This window comes from Raphanus sativus, chromosome 6 (genome assembly GCF_000801105.2).
Source record: "Raphanus sativus cultivar WK10039 chromosome 6, ASM80110v3, whole genome shotgun sequence".
Lineage (NCBI taxonomy): Eukaryota > Viridiplantae > Streptophyta > Magnoliopsida > Brassicales > Brassicaceae > Raphanus > Raphanus sativus.
In genome coordinates, this window is record NC_079516.1 from 43,124,360 (window position 1) to 43,141,428 (window position 17,069).

The 17,069-nt window shown below is 35.1% G+C and overlaps 4 protein-coding genes across 5 annotated transcripts; 3 read left to right on the top strand and 1 right to left on the bottom strand.

Annotated features, from left to right (window-relative positions):
- Positions 1 to 3,247: 3,247 nt before the first annotated feature.
- On the top strand, positions 3,248 to 4,365 carry LOC108835682 (short-chain dehydrogenase reductase 3a). Of its 2 annotated transcripts, none has more exons than XM_018608909.2 (2): positions 3,248 to 3,355; positions 3,449 to 4,365. In XM_018608909.2, exons 1-2 carry the CDS (start codon positions 3,339 to 3,341, stop codon positions 4,206 to 4,208), a joined length of 777 nt encoding a protein of 258 aa, XP_018464411.2. In that variant the 5' UTR covers positions 3,248 to 3,338; the 3' UTR covers positions 4,209 to 4,365. The 2 variants fall into 2 exon arrangements, with proteins under 2 accessions (XP_018464411.2, XP_018464410.2); XM_018608908.2 differs by having other exon boundaries at positions 3,265 to 3,355; positions 3,446 to 4,365.
- Positions 4,366 to 5,855: 1,490 nt separating this feature from the next.
- Positions 5,856 to 7,843, top strand: LOC108810156 (UDP-glucuronic acid decarboxylase 4-like). Its single transcript, XM_018582288.2, has 2 exons — positions 5,856 to 6,457; positions 7,168 to 7,843. Exons 1-2 carry the CDS (start codon positions 6,120 to 6,122, stop codon positions 7,199 to 7,201), a joined length of 372 nt encoding a protein of 123 aa, XP_018437790.2. The 5' UTR covers positions 5,856 to 6,119; the 3' UTR covers positions 7,202 to 7,843.
- Positions 7,844 to 9,405: 1,562 nt separating this feature from the next.
- On the bottom strand, positions 9,406 to 12,007 carry LOC108806720 (uncharacterized). The gene is made up of 9 exons (XM_018578903.2): positions 11,696 to 12,007; positions 11,477 to 11,621; positions 11,241 to 11,409; positions 10,881 to 11,139; positions 10,698 to 10,786; positions 10,287 to 10,469; positions 10,116 to 10,201; positions 9,924 to 10,008; positions 9,406 to 9,850 (listed from the first exon to the last, which is right to left on the bottom strand). Exons 1-9 carry the CDS (start codon positions 11,895 to 11,897, stop codon positions 9,716 to 9,718), a joined length of 1,353 nt encoding a protein of 450 aa, XP_018434405.2. The 5' UTR covers positions 11,898 to 12,007; the 3' UTR covers positions 9,406 to 9,715.
- A 2,773-nt stretch (positions 12,008 to 14,780) lies between these two features.
- LOC108811335 (uncharacterized protein At2g23090) lies at positions 14,781 to 15,963 on the top strand. The gene is made up of 3 exons (XM_018583381.2): positions 14,781 to 14,984; positions 15,128 to 15,168; positions 15,649 to 15,963. The coding sequence occupies exons 1-3, from the start codon at positions 14,909 to 14,911 to the stop codon at positions 15,766 to 15,768; spliced, it is 237 nt and encodes a 78-aa protein (XP_018438883.1). The 5' UTR covers positions 14,781 to 14,908; the 3' UTR covers positions 15,769 to 15,963.
- Positions 15,964 to 17,069: the final 1,106 nt, after the last annotated feature.

Sequence of the window (17,069 nt, forward strand, 5' to 3'; positions counted from 1 at the left end):
GAGCCCGTTCGAATATTCTTAAAGTTCAAAGTTCAGTTCAAATGTGGTTTGGGTTCCCTTGGGTTGTTTCGGATGTAGTATCACTTTGTAAACCTAGTTGAACCAGTTTTAACTTCAGGTTCAGTTCTACATAGGGTTTTGTTTACCCAAATACTTGTGATTCAAAAGTGTACAAGTTAGTTCAAAATATTGACAGTTTTCAATAACAGAAGCTTTGGGGGGAATGATTCAGATGAAATCATGAGAAAAAAAAACATAAACAAGTTCAAACTAGCACAACTAACAACTTTATAAAAGTAAAAAAATATAAACTTAAAATAAAGCAACATTTTAAAAATTTCAAAAGCAAATCTATATTTATAATTGAATTTCTAATGCAATTGTCAAAACATAAAAAATTTAATCTTTGACCAAATACAAAAATATATTAACTAAGTATTTTAACTAGTTATCCATATAATACATATTTACTTTAGGTACTCACTATTTTAAAATATTTTGGGTCTTTGTTCGGGTTTGAATTCAGTTTGATATAAGTTTCTTTTGGGAATTTGAATTTTTTGGATTTTTATAGATATGTAATTGGGTTAACATTCAGTTTAGACAAAAACTTATAATCTGAAATACCATTGAACGAAACATATTTGATATTTATGTCACAGTTGGTTCGGTTTGGTTCAAGTTTTCAGATTTGGTTTATTTTCTCATCCTTTGATTAGAAATTGGACATGACAGAAGAAATCAAATTATATTTTCATTTATATAATTGAGAATTAGGAATGTAAACCGAAAACCATCCCTAGATTGGAAATTGGACATGACAGAATAAATCAAATTATATTTTCATTTATATAATTGAGAATTAAGAATGTAACTGAAGTTTTGGATATTTTGAAGAATTCCTCTTCAACAAAAGATTTTAGGCTTTTGAAAGTGGAGTTAAAATTAATTAAAAAGAAGCCTGGATTGGTCAAATAAAACTACTTTTATTTTGAAAACTATTAACACAAATTTTTGGTTTTTGCTTATTAACATATTTTCATTTTTCAAAAAGAAAATGGACAGTTCGTTATTTTAGTTAATTTTGTTTGTAATAAATTATATAATACTTGGAAGTCTAATCTTTTATTCACCTTTGTTAAACTTTTATATTGAACTTATATTTTTCTCCAACAATATTTTGGGCTTTCATAGTTATATATTGCATATTTTCTAATTTTATATAATAATTATCTTTTTCAATTTCAATTAACATTTTGAAATAAATATTTTCAGAAAATAGAAATAAAATCAAATAATTTATCAAACAAATTGGATCTCTAACTCTTTTAGGATATATAATAAGCGATGTGTCCTCGTTTAAAAGAGTTAGTACAAAAATGCTTTAACCTTTTGACATGTGAAAGTAACTTTAATAAAACAACATTGAAGCCCCGATATCATCTATAAAAACAATCATGTCATAACCAAGCCGCGGTGGTAGGTTAGTTGTAATTTATAGGATTTGGTTTGTATTCACAATCAGTAATAAATTAATTTTTACTGGGATTAAAATATTGTTTTTGACCAGTTTGAGTTTGGACGGCAAGGGAGCAGACACAGGAAGATGAAGTTGTTGGTTAGGTAAAGGGGACCCAAGCGCTTGAGCTTAGATTTGAAAATATTCGAATCAACGGTGTAATATATTTTCAAACTAGTCTATTCTATAGAACTAAGTGTGTTCTGTGCAGAACTAACTAGACCAGCGGATAGAACATATTCCCTCTGTTTTATAATAAGTGTCACTCTGAGTTCATTTTCTTGTTACACAAAGAATGTCACTTTACAATTCCAATGTAAATTATACTAACTTTCAGCTGAAAATTAATTGCAAACTGCATTGATTTTATAAATAATATTATTTATCTAAAATACTATTGGTCAAAGAGATATAATTGATTATAATTTTCATATATTTCAATAAATTTATTAATCTGCGTTAAAAATGTCATAACGACACTTTTTAAGAAACGGAAGGAGTATAAAAAAGGCAAGTTATGTCATTGTACAAAAACATTGTGAGACATTATTAATTTAGTGAAATAAATGCACCTGGCGCAGGCTGGCCAGATATAAACGCTTGTTCAGTATATGCCATTAAATTGCGTAGCTGTTATCCATACAACCAATCTCTACTTTGTACCCGATTTTGGTTGTTTGGTTTTACAACCGACAACAATGGTAATATGTTCTTATAACTAATTATGATTTACAATAGATGAAAATGAAGACCATGAAAATGGATCAGTTCAAGGCTCTCATAAGGAGATAATTTTTTGAAACATTTTCTTTACTCAATTTCATTTGTTATCCTGTTACACTGGTTTTATTTAGTACTTGAGTTTAGTTTAATGATTTATTTTGATCTTCAAATTTTGAATTATGTTATAAAAATTATTTAATTATTATATTTATTTAAACTAGATCGTGAATTAGTTTATTTAATTCAAGATCAAAATGATTTGAATCTGAGTTTATATATTAAAGCTAATATAAAAATGAAATAAGGTGAGTAAATACTAAATTCATAAAAAACGTAAACTCATCATGAATGAATTAAACTGAGTTGATCTATTTATCTCTACTCAGTTTATAATTAAAATTTGAATAAATTATAATTTAAGTAGAAAATGAAATACATAAATAAATAAAAGAGTAAAAATAAGCAAGAAATATTTCTTGATATCAGTGAAAATTGAAAGAAGTTTTAATTTTCACTAAACAGATGGGTAATTGGGTATTGAGTATCTTTCGTTTATCTTTGATCACAGAAAACTTTGTTTTAAATTTGAGCTTGCCTAGCACCTCTCTCTTTTTTTTTTCTTTTAAAGCTTGCCTAGGACCTCTCTTACTAGTGACGAAGAACCCGTGGAGCTCTCCGTTGACACACCAGAATTTTTTTTGATGCTGATATATTTCAAAATATTTATATTCATTATTAATTTTGTATTTTCCGAGTTATGGTTAATAATACTTCGGGTTCGGATATTTTTTATACCACCCTATAAAATTCGTTTGGTATATTTTACATTTCGGGAGGATAACATGTCAAATTTTTAGGTTTGAATTTAGGGTTCCAGATTTATGCGCATGCCTAATATTAACCATCTGACTTCTTAGACTTTCAATAAAACTAATGAAAAATAAGACTTACACTTTCAATAAAACTAATGAAAAATAAGACTTTTGTATGTTGGAACTTGCTCCACGTAGTTATAACCTAGGTCTCACCTAGTGTATGTATATATACTCAGCCTAGACATGTTGCTTCTTTGTATCTTCTTTGAACTCAATCAGCAATGTCCGGACTCATGAGGTAAGTGCTCCAAAGCCTTATTCTAAATATTTACTAATTTGTTTACTTTCTAATATAGTCGTTAGGAGTGAGGACTAACATAATATACAGCAGATTGGATGGCAAGATAGCTATTATAACAGGTGGAGCCAGTGGGATTGGAGCGGAAGCCGCTAGGCTGTTCACCGAGCATGGAGCCAAGGTGGTCATCGTTGACATACAAGAAGAGCTCGGTCAGAACGTCGCCGTTTCTATCGGACAAGACAAAGCATGTTTTTACCGTTGCGATATAACAGACGAGGCAGAAGTGGAGAACGCCGTTAAGTTCACGGTCGAAAAACATGGAAAGCTCGACGTTCTGTTTAGTAACGCAGGTGTCATGGAACAGCCTGGAAGCATCCTCGACTTGGATCTCAAACAGTTCGACCGGACAATCTCGGTCAACGTTCGCGGCGCGGCAGCGTTTATCAAACATGCAGCGCGTGCAATGGTGGAGAAGGGCACGCGCGGGTCAATTGTCTGTACGACGAGCGTGGCGGCGGAGATCGGTGGTCCTGGACCTCACGCGTACACAGCGTCCAAGCACGCACTTCTAGGGCTGATTAAGACGGCATGTGGCGGGCTGGGGAAGTACGGGATAAGAGTCAACGGCGTTGCACCGTACTGTGTGGCGACGGGGATAAATAGCCGTGACGAGGAAACGGCGAGGATGGTGGAGGGATATTGCGCGGCCACAGGGATACTCAAAGGTGTGGTGCTCAAGGCTAGCCACGTGGCTCAAGCAGCTTTGTTTTTGGCGTCGGATGATTCGGCTTACGTTAGCGGGCAGAATCTGGCAGTCGATGGTGGTTACAGCGTGGTTAAGCCGCTGTGAAGAAATTAATAAAAGAATTGGGGACGCAGACTTTTTTGTGTTGAATAATTAATTCTGCATTGTCTTCCAAATCTATTCGGTATAATTTATGTTCTTTGAGAAAATGTTAGTGTGAGATCATGCCCAATGATTTAAATAAAAACTTTATTTACTTAAAGTTATAATAATATTTTAAAAATCTTTTACAAGAGTATTTTATCAAAAACAAAAAAAAAATTTAAAGAGTGCAACTTTTCCTCTAGTACCGATACGAAACCCAAACCAGAGCCGCTAAGGCAAAAAACCTACGAGTAGCGTCGTTGATTTGGCTTGGCGAATCATATATCTTTGCCGATCCGAAACGCAACTAAGTCTTTCTCCACAATCTCAAAGCTTTCTTCTGGTCACCGTTTTGTTGTAGAAGAGATAACGAGGAGACGCAGTAACACCGAGACGGTATTTTTAAAACAAACAAAATGTTGACAAAAAATTAAATCTACTGCCGGGCTTCAAACCCGGAAATTTCAGCTCACTAAGAGTGAAGTGTTAACCTTTGTGCTACAGTGGAACTTATGCTTTTTTTTGTAAACTAAAGCGGAACTTATGCTAGTTGTATATGACTACCGAGAATCAAACACAAAATCGAACTTTCTCCATAATCTCAAAGCTTTCTTCTCTAGTCACCGTTTTGTTGTAGAAGAGATAATAAGGAGATGCAGTAACACCGGGACGGTATTTTTAAAACAAACTAAATGTTGACGAAAAATTAAATCCGGTGCCGGGCTTCGAACCCGGAAATTTCAGATTATTGAGAATGAAGGTTTAACCTTTGTGCTACAGCGGAACTTCTGCAAGTTTTACATTTGTATATATATTATATGATTAACGAGAATCGAACACAAAATCGAACTTTCTCCATAATCTCAAAGCTTTCTTCTCTAGTCACCGTTTTGTTGTAGAAGAGATAACGAGGAGAAGCAGTAACACCGAGACAGTATATTTAAAACAAACAAAATGTTGACAAAAAATTAATCCGCTGACGGACTTCGAACCCCAAAATTTCAGCTCATTGAGAATGAAGTTTTAACCTTTGTGCTACAGCGGAACTTCTGCTAGTTTTACATTTGTATATATTTTATATGACTACCGAGAATAGAACACAAAATCGAACTTTCTCCATAATCTCAAAGCTTTCTTCTCTGGTCACCGTTTTGTTGTAGAAGAGATAACGAGGAGACGCAGTAACACCGGGACGGTATTTTTAAAACAAACAAAATGTTGACGAGAAAATAAATCCGCTGCCGGGCTTCGAACCCGAAAAATTCAGCTCATTGAGAATGAAGTTTTAACCTTTGTACTACATCGAAACTTCTGCTAGTATTACATTTGTATATACAAAACAAATTATTTAATTATCTGACAAAATGTATCATTAATTGCAAAAAAGCAACAGAAAGTATTTAATTTGAGAGGTTTATGATAAACAATAAATTGGTTAATTTTCTGAAGACAAGTAATAAGGAAAGCTTACAAGTTCATTTATTTATATAAAATAAATTATTTAATTATCTGAAGAGAAGTTAATTTAACTTGAATGAAAGAAACTGAAATTGGTGAAGAAATGGACGAAGATATTAATAGATTGGGGCGGTTTAGAAGAAAGAACCATTTGATCCGACTTGAAAAAAATGAAAACGAGAAATGGAAGAAAAGAGCCTTTGTAATATATTTAAAAAAAAGAGAAAGCCTATTAGGGTTTTCAGTATTGTCCAAAAAGTAAGTCGCTGAGTCATCGGCGAGTTAGACTCCGTAATCAAATAACACTCCCCTAATTTCTCCTATCAATACTCTCTCTCCCCCTCTCCCTCTCTGTCTCTTTGTCCCACCAATATTGGATCCACATTTCAATAATCAAAGAAGAAGAAGAAGAAGATGACGTATCGGCGACAAAAGATGGAGAAACTAGAAGCCCAAGCCTACTATCGGAAGCCAATCAAGCAGATCCGTCCGATTCCGATTCACTACAACTCGGATCCGCTTGAGATGAGATCGTCCTCCTCGTTGGCGCAGCAGAGTATGATAGAAGAGTACATGAGAGGTGGGATTGGATCGGTGGGAGGAAAGATCCCTCTGGGTCTGAAACGCAAAGTTCTACGTGTGGTGATGACCGGTGGGGCCGGTTTGCATCCATCCCCTTCATACGACACGACGTCGTCGAACCCATACCGAGGTTGTTCACTACAAGTTCAATCAGAGGCGCCAATGTTGAGGTTTTTTTATTCTATAATATTCTATTTTCTTTTAATTGTTATATCATGATCCTGTTTCCTGCTCCGTCTCCGTATTCGAGCTTCGTTTTCTTTGTAATCTTCTACCTGATAATCTCGCACCACACTCGTATCTTGTATTCGGGTTTTCTTTGGGAATCTGCTAATCTCTCTTTCGGTAACTTCATTGCCTATCATCTCTCGTAGTTGATCGCTATAGGAACGCCATATATTTTGATTCGGAAGCTACATTCTGAATTTAGATTTTGATCTTGAAGTTAGGTTACTTAGATTTATCATCTCTCGTAGTTGATCGCTATAGGAACGCCATAGATTTTGATTCGGAAGCTACATTCTGAATTAGATTTTGATCTTGAAGTTAGGTTACTTAGATTTATCATCTCTCGTAGTTGATCGCTATAGGAACGCCATAGATTTTGAAGTGAGATTTATCATCTCTTGTAGTTGATCGCTATAGGAACGCCATAGATTTTGATTCGGAAGCTACATTCTGAATTTAGATTTTGATCTTGAAGTTAGGTTACTTAGATTTTGCCAATGTTGTCCAATGATTCTGGAGTTAGATATTGATTGCGCTCTACATTGCCTACCATAGATTTTGATTCTGAAGTTAGATTCTCGCACCATACTCGTATCTCTCTTCAGCTTAGTTAGATTCTGAAGTTACTTATTTAGCTTGTTGCTCTTTGCAGGGGATCTAAAGAACGTAATCAGGAAGTCAGATGATGTCGTTGAGTTTCGAGACTGACGAAGTGAAGGCCAGGATTTACCGCGAGCTTCTGATATCGTCGATGAGGAAGACGGGTAAAGAAGATGATGATGCGCTTTTTAGTCGCTATGAAACCTATTTAGCCAACTTTTTCACGAAAGAAGAGATGCAAAAGAAAGAGGAAGATCTCATCAAAGTGGAGGATCGTATGGGCAAGAGAGAGGCAAATCACATCTTCAACAAGTTGGTCTTCTGTGTAAAGGATCCTGTTAGATTGAGGGGTTATGAAGAGATACTTGAAAAGGTGCGCAGCAGAGAGAGAAGAAACAGCGCATAAGCCAAGACTCACCGACGCTGAGATTGAAGAGCTCTGTAAACCAACTAACAAGAAGAAAGAGAAGGCGGAGAAGAAGAAGAGAGAGAAGGCGAAGAAGGAAGATTGACAGTTGCTTGTGCTGAAGCTGAACATGCTGAGGCGAAGAAGAAGAAAGAATTCGATAGATTTTTTTTTTAAAATAAGTTTGTCGTCGAAAATAATTTAGTATTGGCTTTTTTTGTAATAACTGTTTCCAAAGACAATTTTGACCAGAAAAAATATTCTAATAATTTTCAAAAAATAGGAATCATTCTAGTAATAATACAATCAATTTGTGTCATTCTAGTACACTTCCCTTTTTAAATATATTACAAGGGCTCTTTTCCTCCATTCTTCATTTTCATTTTTTAAGTCAAATCAAATGGTTCTTTCTTCTAAACCGCCTCAATCTATTAATATCTTCGTCCATTTCTTCCCCAATTTCAGTTTCTTTCATTCAAATTAAATTAACTTCTCTTCAGATAATTAAATAATTTGTTTTATATAAATAAATGAACTTATAAGCTCTCCTTATTACTTGTCTTCAGAAAATTAACCAATTTATTGTTTATCACAAACCCCTCAAATTAAATACTTTCTGTTGCTTTTTTTTGCAATCAATGATAATTTTGCATAAACTACTATCTTGTATTTTATATGACTACCGAGAATCGAACACAAAATCGAACTTTCTCCATAATTTTGAAGCTTTCTTCTCTAGTCACCGTTTTGTTGTAGAAGAGATAACGCAGTAACACCGCGACGGTATTTTTAAAACAAACAAAATGTTGACGAAAAATTAATCCGCTGCCGGACTTCGAACCTGAAAATTTCAGCTCATTGAAAATGAAGTTTTAACCTTTGTGCTACAGCGGAACTTCTGCTAGTTTTACATTTGTATATATTTAATATGACTACCGAGAATCGAACACAAAAACTGTAACGCCCCGACCGCCCACGGCTAATGGGCCACCCACGCCCGCTCTCTCGGCCCGTGGGCCCCATCCCATCCGACGGTCGGTCGTTAATTTTTCAAGGCTCGAAATCATTGTTTACTGACCCTGCAATCACCACCCGACCTTTCCCCGTGCTTTGGCCTCACTCGCACGCTATCGCGAATCACTTCCCGATAGGTCACCCATCCTTCCACTACTCCAGCTCAAGCACGCTTAACTCTGGAGTTCTTTCAGGATGTGCTCCGGAAAAGGTAAGTCAACTTTGGTGACATAGGTAGCCAAATCAATTCTCTTAAGCTTTTTCGTATTTCACAATTCGGGATGTTACAATTCACCCCTCTCAAAGAACGCAACGCCCTCGTTGCGCCCCACGACAGGTCTCAAGACGCCTCTCAGGTCAGAACTGAGACGGCTAACCAGCTCTGATACCACTTGTAACGCCCCGACCGCCCACGGCTAATGGGCCACCCACGCCCGCTCTCTCGGCCCGTGGGCCCATCCCATCCGACGGTCGGTCGTTAATTTTTCAAGGCTCGAAATCATTGTTTACTGACCCTGCAATCACCACCCGACCTTTCCCCGTGCTTTGGCCTCACTCGCACGCTATCGCGAATCACTTCCCGATAGGTCACCCATCCTTCCACTACTCCAGCTCAAGCACGCTTAACTCTGGAGTTCTTTCAGGATGTGCTCCGGAAAAGGTAAGTCAACTTTGGTGACATAGGTAGCCAAATCAATTCTCTTAAGCTTTTTCGTATTTCACAATTCGGGATGTTACAAAAACAATGTGCGAAGATATTGGTTTTGTTGTTGCAAGATCTCACTGGACGCTGTCCCGTTAATAAAGCGTCAGAAATGAGCTGCCATAGCCGTTAAAAGACCAATCATACAAATAGATTGTGCAGACTAATTTAAAAAAACGTTAAAATAATTGCATTCATATTTACTGGTAAAGTCCAAAGAAGCCGATCTTAAAAAGACATGAACAAATCCAAAAACAATCAATTTCAAAGACAACAAAAGAAACATTCAATATTTCAAAATTGAAAGAACTCTTTCTCAGCATCTTTGAGTTTCTTCCATGTTTGTCTGTTGGCTCACTTCAAGCTGCTACCGGGACCATTAACACAAAGATCACACATACCAACCAGAGTTGCCTTGTCCTGCTTCCCCTTATGTGGGTAAAGCCCCCATAATTAGAGACGAGGAGCTACTCAGAATCATAACTTGTGCCAGTCTTGGTGTGGTGACTTCCCCCATCGTCTTAATAAATATATACAGCCAGATGCAGTGAATAACGAAACGGCACTTAGAGCCATCATCGTTGAATTCTCAATCTTGTCGGAGTACCCTCTCTGCAAAATATGAAGATCAATTTTACACGGAATAGAAGCAAAAAAACATGTTAATGTTTGTAATGGCACATACCTGTATCAGGCAAAACAAGATAGCTGCATTAGCTGGGACTTGAGAAAGGCTTATCATCCCTCCACGCAATTCATTCGGTACATACCTATAAATAAAAAACAGCAAATACATTACACCAGACACAAATAAAGGTTCTCGTCTCAGATGAATAATCTGAAAAAAATGAACAGTTTAAATGTGTGAAAGATTTACAAGGTCCTTAATCTGGCAAGCAAAGGCAGTACCAGTCCTGCGAAGCCATGAAATAAGCAGAAAAGTACTACTAAGGTGCTGATTTCCTGCAAGATAGTGTGTGGGGCATCAACATGAATGGAAACGAGACTGTTTTTTATTAAAATTTTCTGAAACTGGTAATAGAGTTACCTGATAATCATAGGCTACTATAGAAAACACAAACCCGAGGATTACGTATATGTATACTAAGCAATCTTCAAGCCGGAGCAATGACTGTCCGCTCATAAGCCATGGGAATACTGTACTCCCAAGCATTCTTGAACCAAAGAAACATGGATATATCAATCCCAGATTCACTTCTCGCCCATCAGCCTGACCCAACATAACAAATTATATATTTAAAACATCGACTACCATCATGTGACTGTCTAATCTTATTATAAAAAGATCCTTTTGTGTCTTTGAAATAAATACTAATCTAACATCCCAATTTGGGGATCAAAGGATGTCTTCAATATCACATGAAAGTAAGCATCATTGCTAATATGATTTCTGAAACACAAAGTTGATTGAAGTAACTGCTAAGAAGGTTGATCGTACCACTATCGTCGGTGCCCAAAGAATCCAAAAGACTGCAGTGGAAAACTGGAGGCAGGCTTGTGCAGTTCCTAGAAACCATATTCTTTTATCTGATATAATTAAAAAATAAAAAAAAAATGAATCTGGAAAGTTTCAAATAGAGAAGGAATACAAATAAAAAAAAACAAATGAAAAAGCCCTTACCACCAAGAACATATGCATAAAACGCTGCAGAATAATCTCTAAGTGGAAGCGTCTTAACAGGCTCTTTCGCAGTCCGGACAACACAAAAAATAGCCACAACAGACAAGAACAAAGACGCCGTAGCAGACAAGGCAATGCCACTCTGAACATTACCATCCGCAAGCCAGTTCGCAAGAACTTGACCTCCAATCAAAGAAGCAGACTCGAGAAAAGTCATCAACCAGAACGTCTCATTCAACGAATCATTCCGCTGACTTTGCTACAAAGACAGCCATTACAAAAAAAAACCATAACTTATTTTTATGTTGTAATGACAAAAAAAAAAAAAAAACAAGGATGCATACATACATACATACATACCTTCTCATGTTCCACAACAAGCCAAGTCTCGAACCCAAATGAATGTATGAGAGCAGCAAGAGACAAGCAAACATTAGCAAACCAAGCACTAGGACTCACTGTAATCCTCTTCCACACGCCAACAACGAAGTGCAAGACGCAATAGAGTAAACAAATCCTCTTCTGACCTCTACAAAAAAACAATTCAAACTTATGTGTTTGTTTTCACACAAGAAAAGGAACTTTATTACACTTACATGAGATCAGAGAGGAGACCAAGTAAAGGACCGAGAACAAGAGAAGTGGAGTAGCCAACAGAGAGATAAAACACCATTGTTTCTTTACTCACGCCATAAGATGCTAACTCCGATTCTCCATACACCGACCAGACACCTTCCATCACTGCGAAATAATAAAAAAAATAAAAAAAATCAAACCAATAGATCTCGAAATCAGAAACTGAGATCGCCACTTACCTGAAGAGAGGGTGTAGATAGATAGAAACCATCTTTGGAAGCGAGAAAAAGATGAGGAGACGGTGTGATCGAAGGTAGTACCGAACGTTCTGTTTTTGGAGAGGTAGGGGAGCAGGAATATGGATAGAAATGTGGAGAGGAGGAAGAAGAGGAAGACGCTTGAGGTTGGCTCCCAGACAAAGCTCTCGATAACCACACCCATCGATCGATCACCTCACCGGTGCCGGAGACAAGGATTGGAGTTTTTAGATCTTGACTTTGGCTCCGTTTACAGGTTATATCGGCCCAATAGTGAAAAAATCTAAAGGCCTCTATTGAGTTGTATTGCACCAAAATGTTGTATTAATCTTTAGATGTAAGAATATACAGTTTTTTTTTGTTTCCACTCTGTAAAAATATACAGTTTAGATGCTGATTTTTGCTAAACAGTACTTGAATATTATTTTTATTTTTTGAAAAACCACATTCTTATAATATTTTCTACTAATTCATAATTTATCGATATGCATAATTTAAATATTCATCTAGTGCCTATTAGCGATCGTCAATTCTTAATGTATTATTTTCTACTAATTCATAATTTATCGATATGCACAACTTGAAAATTCAGCTAGTACCTATTAGTGATCGTCAATTCTTAATGTGTTTTTATTATATAACATAAATATTTGTTAATGTGATTTTTTTTTTAAGTTCTCTATATACTTTTGATTATTTTTTTGTTGTTTGAAAATCATACTTTTTAGATATTGCAATAATAAAAAGCATGACTGTTTTTGTCAGTATAAAAAGTATAATTTAAAAAGTGGTTTCGTTGTGGTGGAGTAGGAGATTATGCGTGTGTATATCGCAGTTTAAGCCGTGATGCTTTGGATTTTAGGGGTTATATGGTTCGTTGTAAAAGGCTGTGTCGAAGTTGTGGTTAGTTTTGGTCTCGGGAGGTTCAAGCTGGTTCGGAGAGATGGGATTAGTAATGTGTCGTGCACCAGATTGGAGATCGAGGATCTCTCGACAGAGCGTATAGCCGTATGGAGCGGTGCTTTCCTTGACAACGTTGCCTTTTCAACATCTTTTGTTCTGTTTCTTTATTTTCACCAGATGAGATTTGGGTTGTTTTCGGATTTTTCTTTATGAGTTAGTGTAGTGGCACTTGATCCCACTTCAAGTTCATCTCCTTTGACTTTCACTTTAAGCGGACTCCTTTGCATCTTTATGTTGCTGATTAACATTTTGTCTTGGTCACTAATTTTGATTGTAACAATAGGGAAAGACGTTCAGTCTATGTTCTAAAAGTCGGTATAGGTTCTAAAAAAATCGGGTTAGACACCGCCTAAATGCAATAGATTAATATCTCTTGGTTGTTTTCCTTCTTTCTTTTAGGGGAGTGTATTCAACTGAGAGTTTCAGCTGATTTGCATTAAAATGACAAATCCACTGTTATTCAAACATGAATTTTAAAAACTCATTTAAATCCACTGTTATTGAACTTGACATTTCGTAAAGTACTCTGAAATCCACTGTTATTGAAAATATTTTAAGTTGTAAGATTTTAAAGTTTTGAGGTGATTTTAAGATGTTTGGGTGGAGTTTCTTAGTTAAAAAAAAATAAAACTCAAATCCCATTGTTTTAGGTTATATTCTAGAGTAGTTTAACAAAAATCACCTAAATCTCTACAACTTATTAAAATCATCTAAAACTCCATTAAAAATCAAATCACATCAAATGCTAAATTGAATACATCCCCCTTAGTTATAGAGTTTGCTCTGTTTGCAAATATCTTTGTTACGAATGATTAATTTACTTTATGTCCATACTTTCTACTGTTATGATTTTATTTCGAGTTCAGCTATGATGTTATTAGGGATATTATATCCCACATCTTGTTTTTTACATCTGCTAATTAACTTAATCATATTTGTTCGAGTTTCGAGTTTATGGCTAGGTTTTTACAATTTCCGGAGATATTTTTGGTTTTCGTTGGTTTGAATGTCTCTTTATGGATTATTGTAAAGAGTTATTCTTGGATTCACCCCTAGAGTGAACATAGAGGTTCACCCAACCAATAGAAATCACTCATTTCACAATTGATATCTTTTAAATAAGGAAACAAAATATTGTCAAGTTATTTTATATTTTAAAATAAATAAAATAAAAACAAATATAAATAATAGTAGTTACAAAAAGTAATTTTAAAAAATATATTTTAACATTTCCAAAGAATAAAATAAACCCTAAACTCTAAATCATAAACCCTAAATCCTTGAGTATATCCTAAACCCTTGGGTATATGCTAAACCTTTGGATAATCTTAAACTCTAAATGATAAACTCTAGTATATGCAAAAAAAATATATATATATTTTAACGCCATCATCGAAATACTAAACCCTAAATCCTAAACTCTAAATCCTAAACTTTTGGGTAAATCCTAAATTTTTTTCTCGATTAAGGATTTGGTATTTTTAAGATTTAATGTTTAATGTTTTTAATTTAAATTTTAGAGTTTAGGCTTAGTGTTTTGATGACGGATTTAAAATATTTTTATGTTTTTTGCATATATTACTATTTTTATTTATTTTTAACATTTTTATTTTAAAAACATAATATAACTTGATAATATTTTGTTTACTTATTTAAAAGATATCAATTGTGAAATGAGTGATTCCTATTGGTTGGGTGAACCTCTAGGTTCACTCTAGTGGTGAATCCAAGAAAAAGTCTATTGTAAAACTAAGTTTCTCTAAAATAGTTCCACTTCGTGAAGAAAAGGAAGCATGATTTAAATTTGTGATTTTGCATTAGATTCACAGAATCAAGAATTAAGATTAGTCTCTCCATCGCATAGCGGCATAGGCCGATATCAGTCCCTCCATCTCATACGGGCCGATCATCCTGCGAAATATAGTATTTTAGAAATTGGAAAGAGCTTACGATCGGGCCAACTGGGCTAAAAGGCATAAGGCCCAATATAATAAGAATCGAATCATCCAGAGTCAATAGCGCGGTAGGTGATTGGTGAATGGTGCATAAGTGGCGAATTTATTGTGAGTGCGCATTATAGAAAACGCAAGTGGGACAATATAAATAACTCTTCTTTCAACATTGTCGGCTAGATTATTCCCCATTTCTTTCTGAAAAATTAGGGTTTGCGTGTTCTCATCTTTCGTGTTCTCTTTCCTTCGCCGCGTGTAATCGAATCAGACAGAGAGAAAGATGGGTGGAGGAAACGCGCAGAAATCGAAGATGGCTCGTGAGAAAAATCTCGAGAAGGCAAGGCAGGCTGGAAAAGGTAAAACCAAACATAGTTTAACCAATTCGATTTATTGTTCGAGATGATGGATCGAACGTTTATACAGATATTTCTGCTGATGGATCGATTCAATATAAGGTATTTGTAAAATTAATATGATTGTGATTTTTGATCTATTACAGGAAGCCAGTTGGAAGCGAACAAGAAAGCTATGTCCCTTCAGGTGATCTCATTATCTGTTTTCTCAAGAACCAAAAAGTTTATTAAAAAAATATATAATGGAAAATAAGAAACTTCGATCGCTTCGTTCCTTCATTATTTCGAAGATTTTAATAAATAGTGGGATTTAATTCAAGTCCCAGCTATATTCTTCGTAGGATTTGAGTGTCTGAGGATGTAACTGAACGAAATAGAACTTAATTACCGTGAAACATTAGTTTAGCTTTAAACGGTCTTTGTAATGAATGGTCGTTAAGACTTGTCTTTTTTTTTTCGACTTGTCTCATGTTGATGCACAAGTTCTCATGGTAATTGAATATAATATCCTGCAAATTCAATAACTTATAGTATTGTTGATGCCTAATTCTTTACATTCGTTTATGAATTTCTGTTCGTTTTACCGGTACCCAGCTACTCTGATTGAATATTGAGTTGAGCGTTCTGTTCGTCCTATTCATTAACTCTTGGTTACTCGTTGATACAGTGCAAGGTTTGTATGCAAACATTCATCTGCACTACATCGGAAGTGAAATGCAGGGAGCACGCTGAGGCCAAGCATCCTAAAGCCGATGTTGTCGCTTGCTTCCCACATCTCAAGAAGTGATGAAACTATCATCTCTCGCAAAGAAAAGGATTCCAATGTAAATGTATGGGTCCTTCTTCTACTATGTTTGTATTATCAAAGTCTTTAAGTGTCTTGTGTCAACAAGATAATGGTTCTGTTTCTCTTTCTACTCAAGACTTTTTCAACAATAAGTCTCTTGCTATTATAATTATATATGCGATGAAACTTTCAATATTGTTTTCTTTTTTTAAATTATGTCACTATAAAGATTTAGCATTACAGTAATTAGTTTAAAAGTAGTAGAAAGCACAAAGATTTTGTTCTCATAAGAGTTCGTAGTCTGCTGCTCTCAGCTTTAACTTGAGCAAATTATGGATGTACTTATAAAACAAAGTACCACAGCTCATAAGTCAATGGTCTGTAGATGTTCATACAATGGAGTCCATAAACTCGTTGGTTGCTGCATTGATAAACCTGGCCCATGGTTTCCTATTACGCCTACACATTAAATGAAGATTAATCAGACTAATACAGAGGTGTTTGTGCTACTGCTGATCGCTCGATCGATCACCTTCTTCTTCAGGGGTTTGAGGATCTTGATAATGCAGCATTCTTTCGTGTTGACTTTCTTGTTGTCTCAGAGGAAGTGCGCTAGCCCAGTTGGAGACGAATATGAGTGGAGAAAACTAAAACTATCAAAGCTGGATCGAACCGATTTGTCATACTTTGACAAGGAAATAAAAGTGAATTCAAGCCCAAAGCCAAAATCTTATTTGACCTAATTAGAAAAGCACAGAAGTTCAAAAGAGCAGCCCAACAGACGAGAAACTCTCCTGCACAAATTCAGCGTTTCGGGTTCTAATCGAGTTTTGGTTTTATCTAATCGAATTTTGATTTTTCGAGTTTATTAAAATCAGCTACATTCGAGTTATATAAAAATTAGTTTCTTTCGATTATATCAGATTCGGGTCAAGGTTAGTAAATCTTCAAAAAATCGGTACAATTCGATGTACTTTCGGATTCAAGTTCTAATCGGTTATTCAGTTTAAAAGTATCTCATTGTACCTATTTTGTAACTAAAACATAGTAAAATCAGTTCTTTGGTTTTAAAATATTTGATTTGTACATATTTTATAATCAGAACATAAATAAAATCGATTCGAAAAAAGAAAAAGAATATCAACTGTGATCATTCAAAATCAAAAGAGATAAACATATTTATGATAGAAAAAACCAAATAAAGCATAAAATGAAAACCAAGTTCTCATAAAATGAAATGAGAAACATTATTCAATAAAAACAAAACTAAAATCTAAAAATTTCAAGATTCAACCACCAAC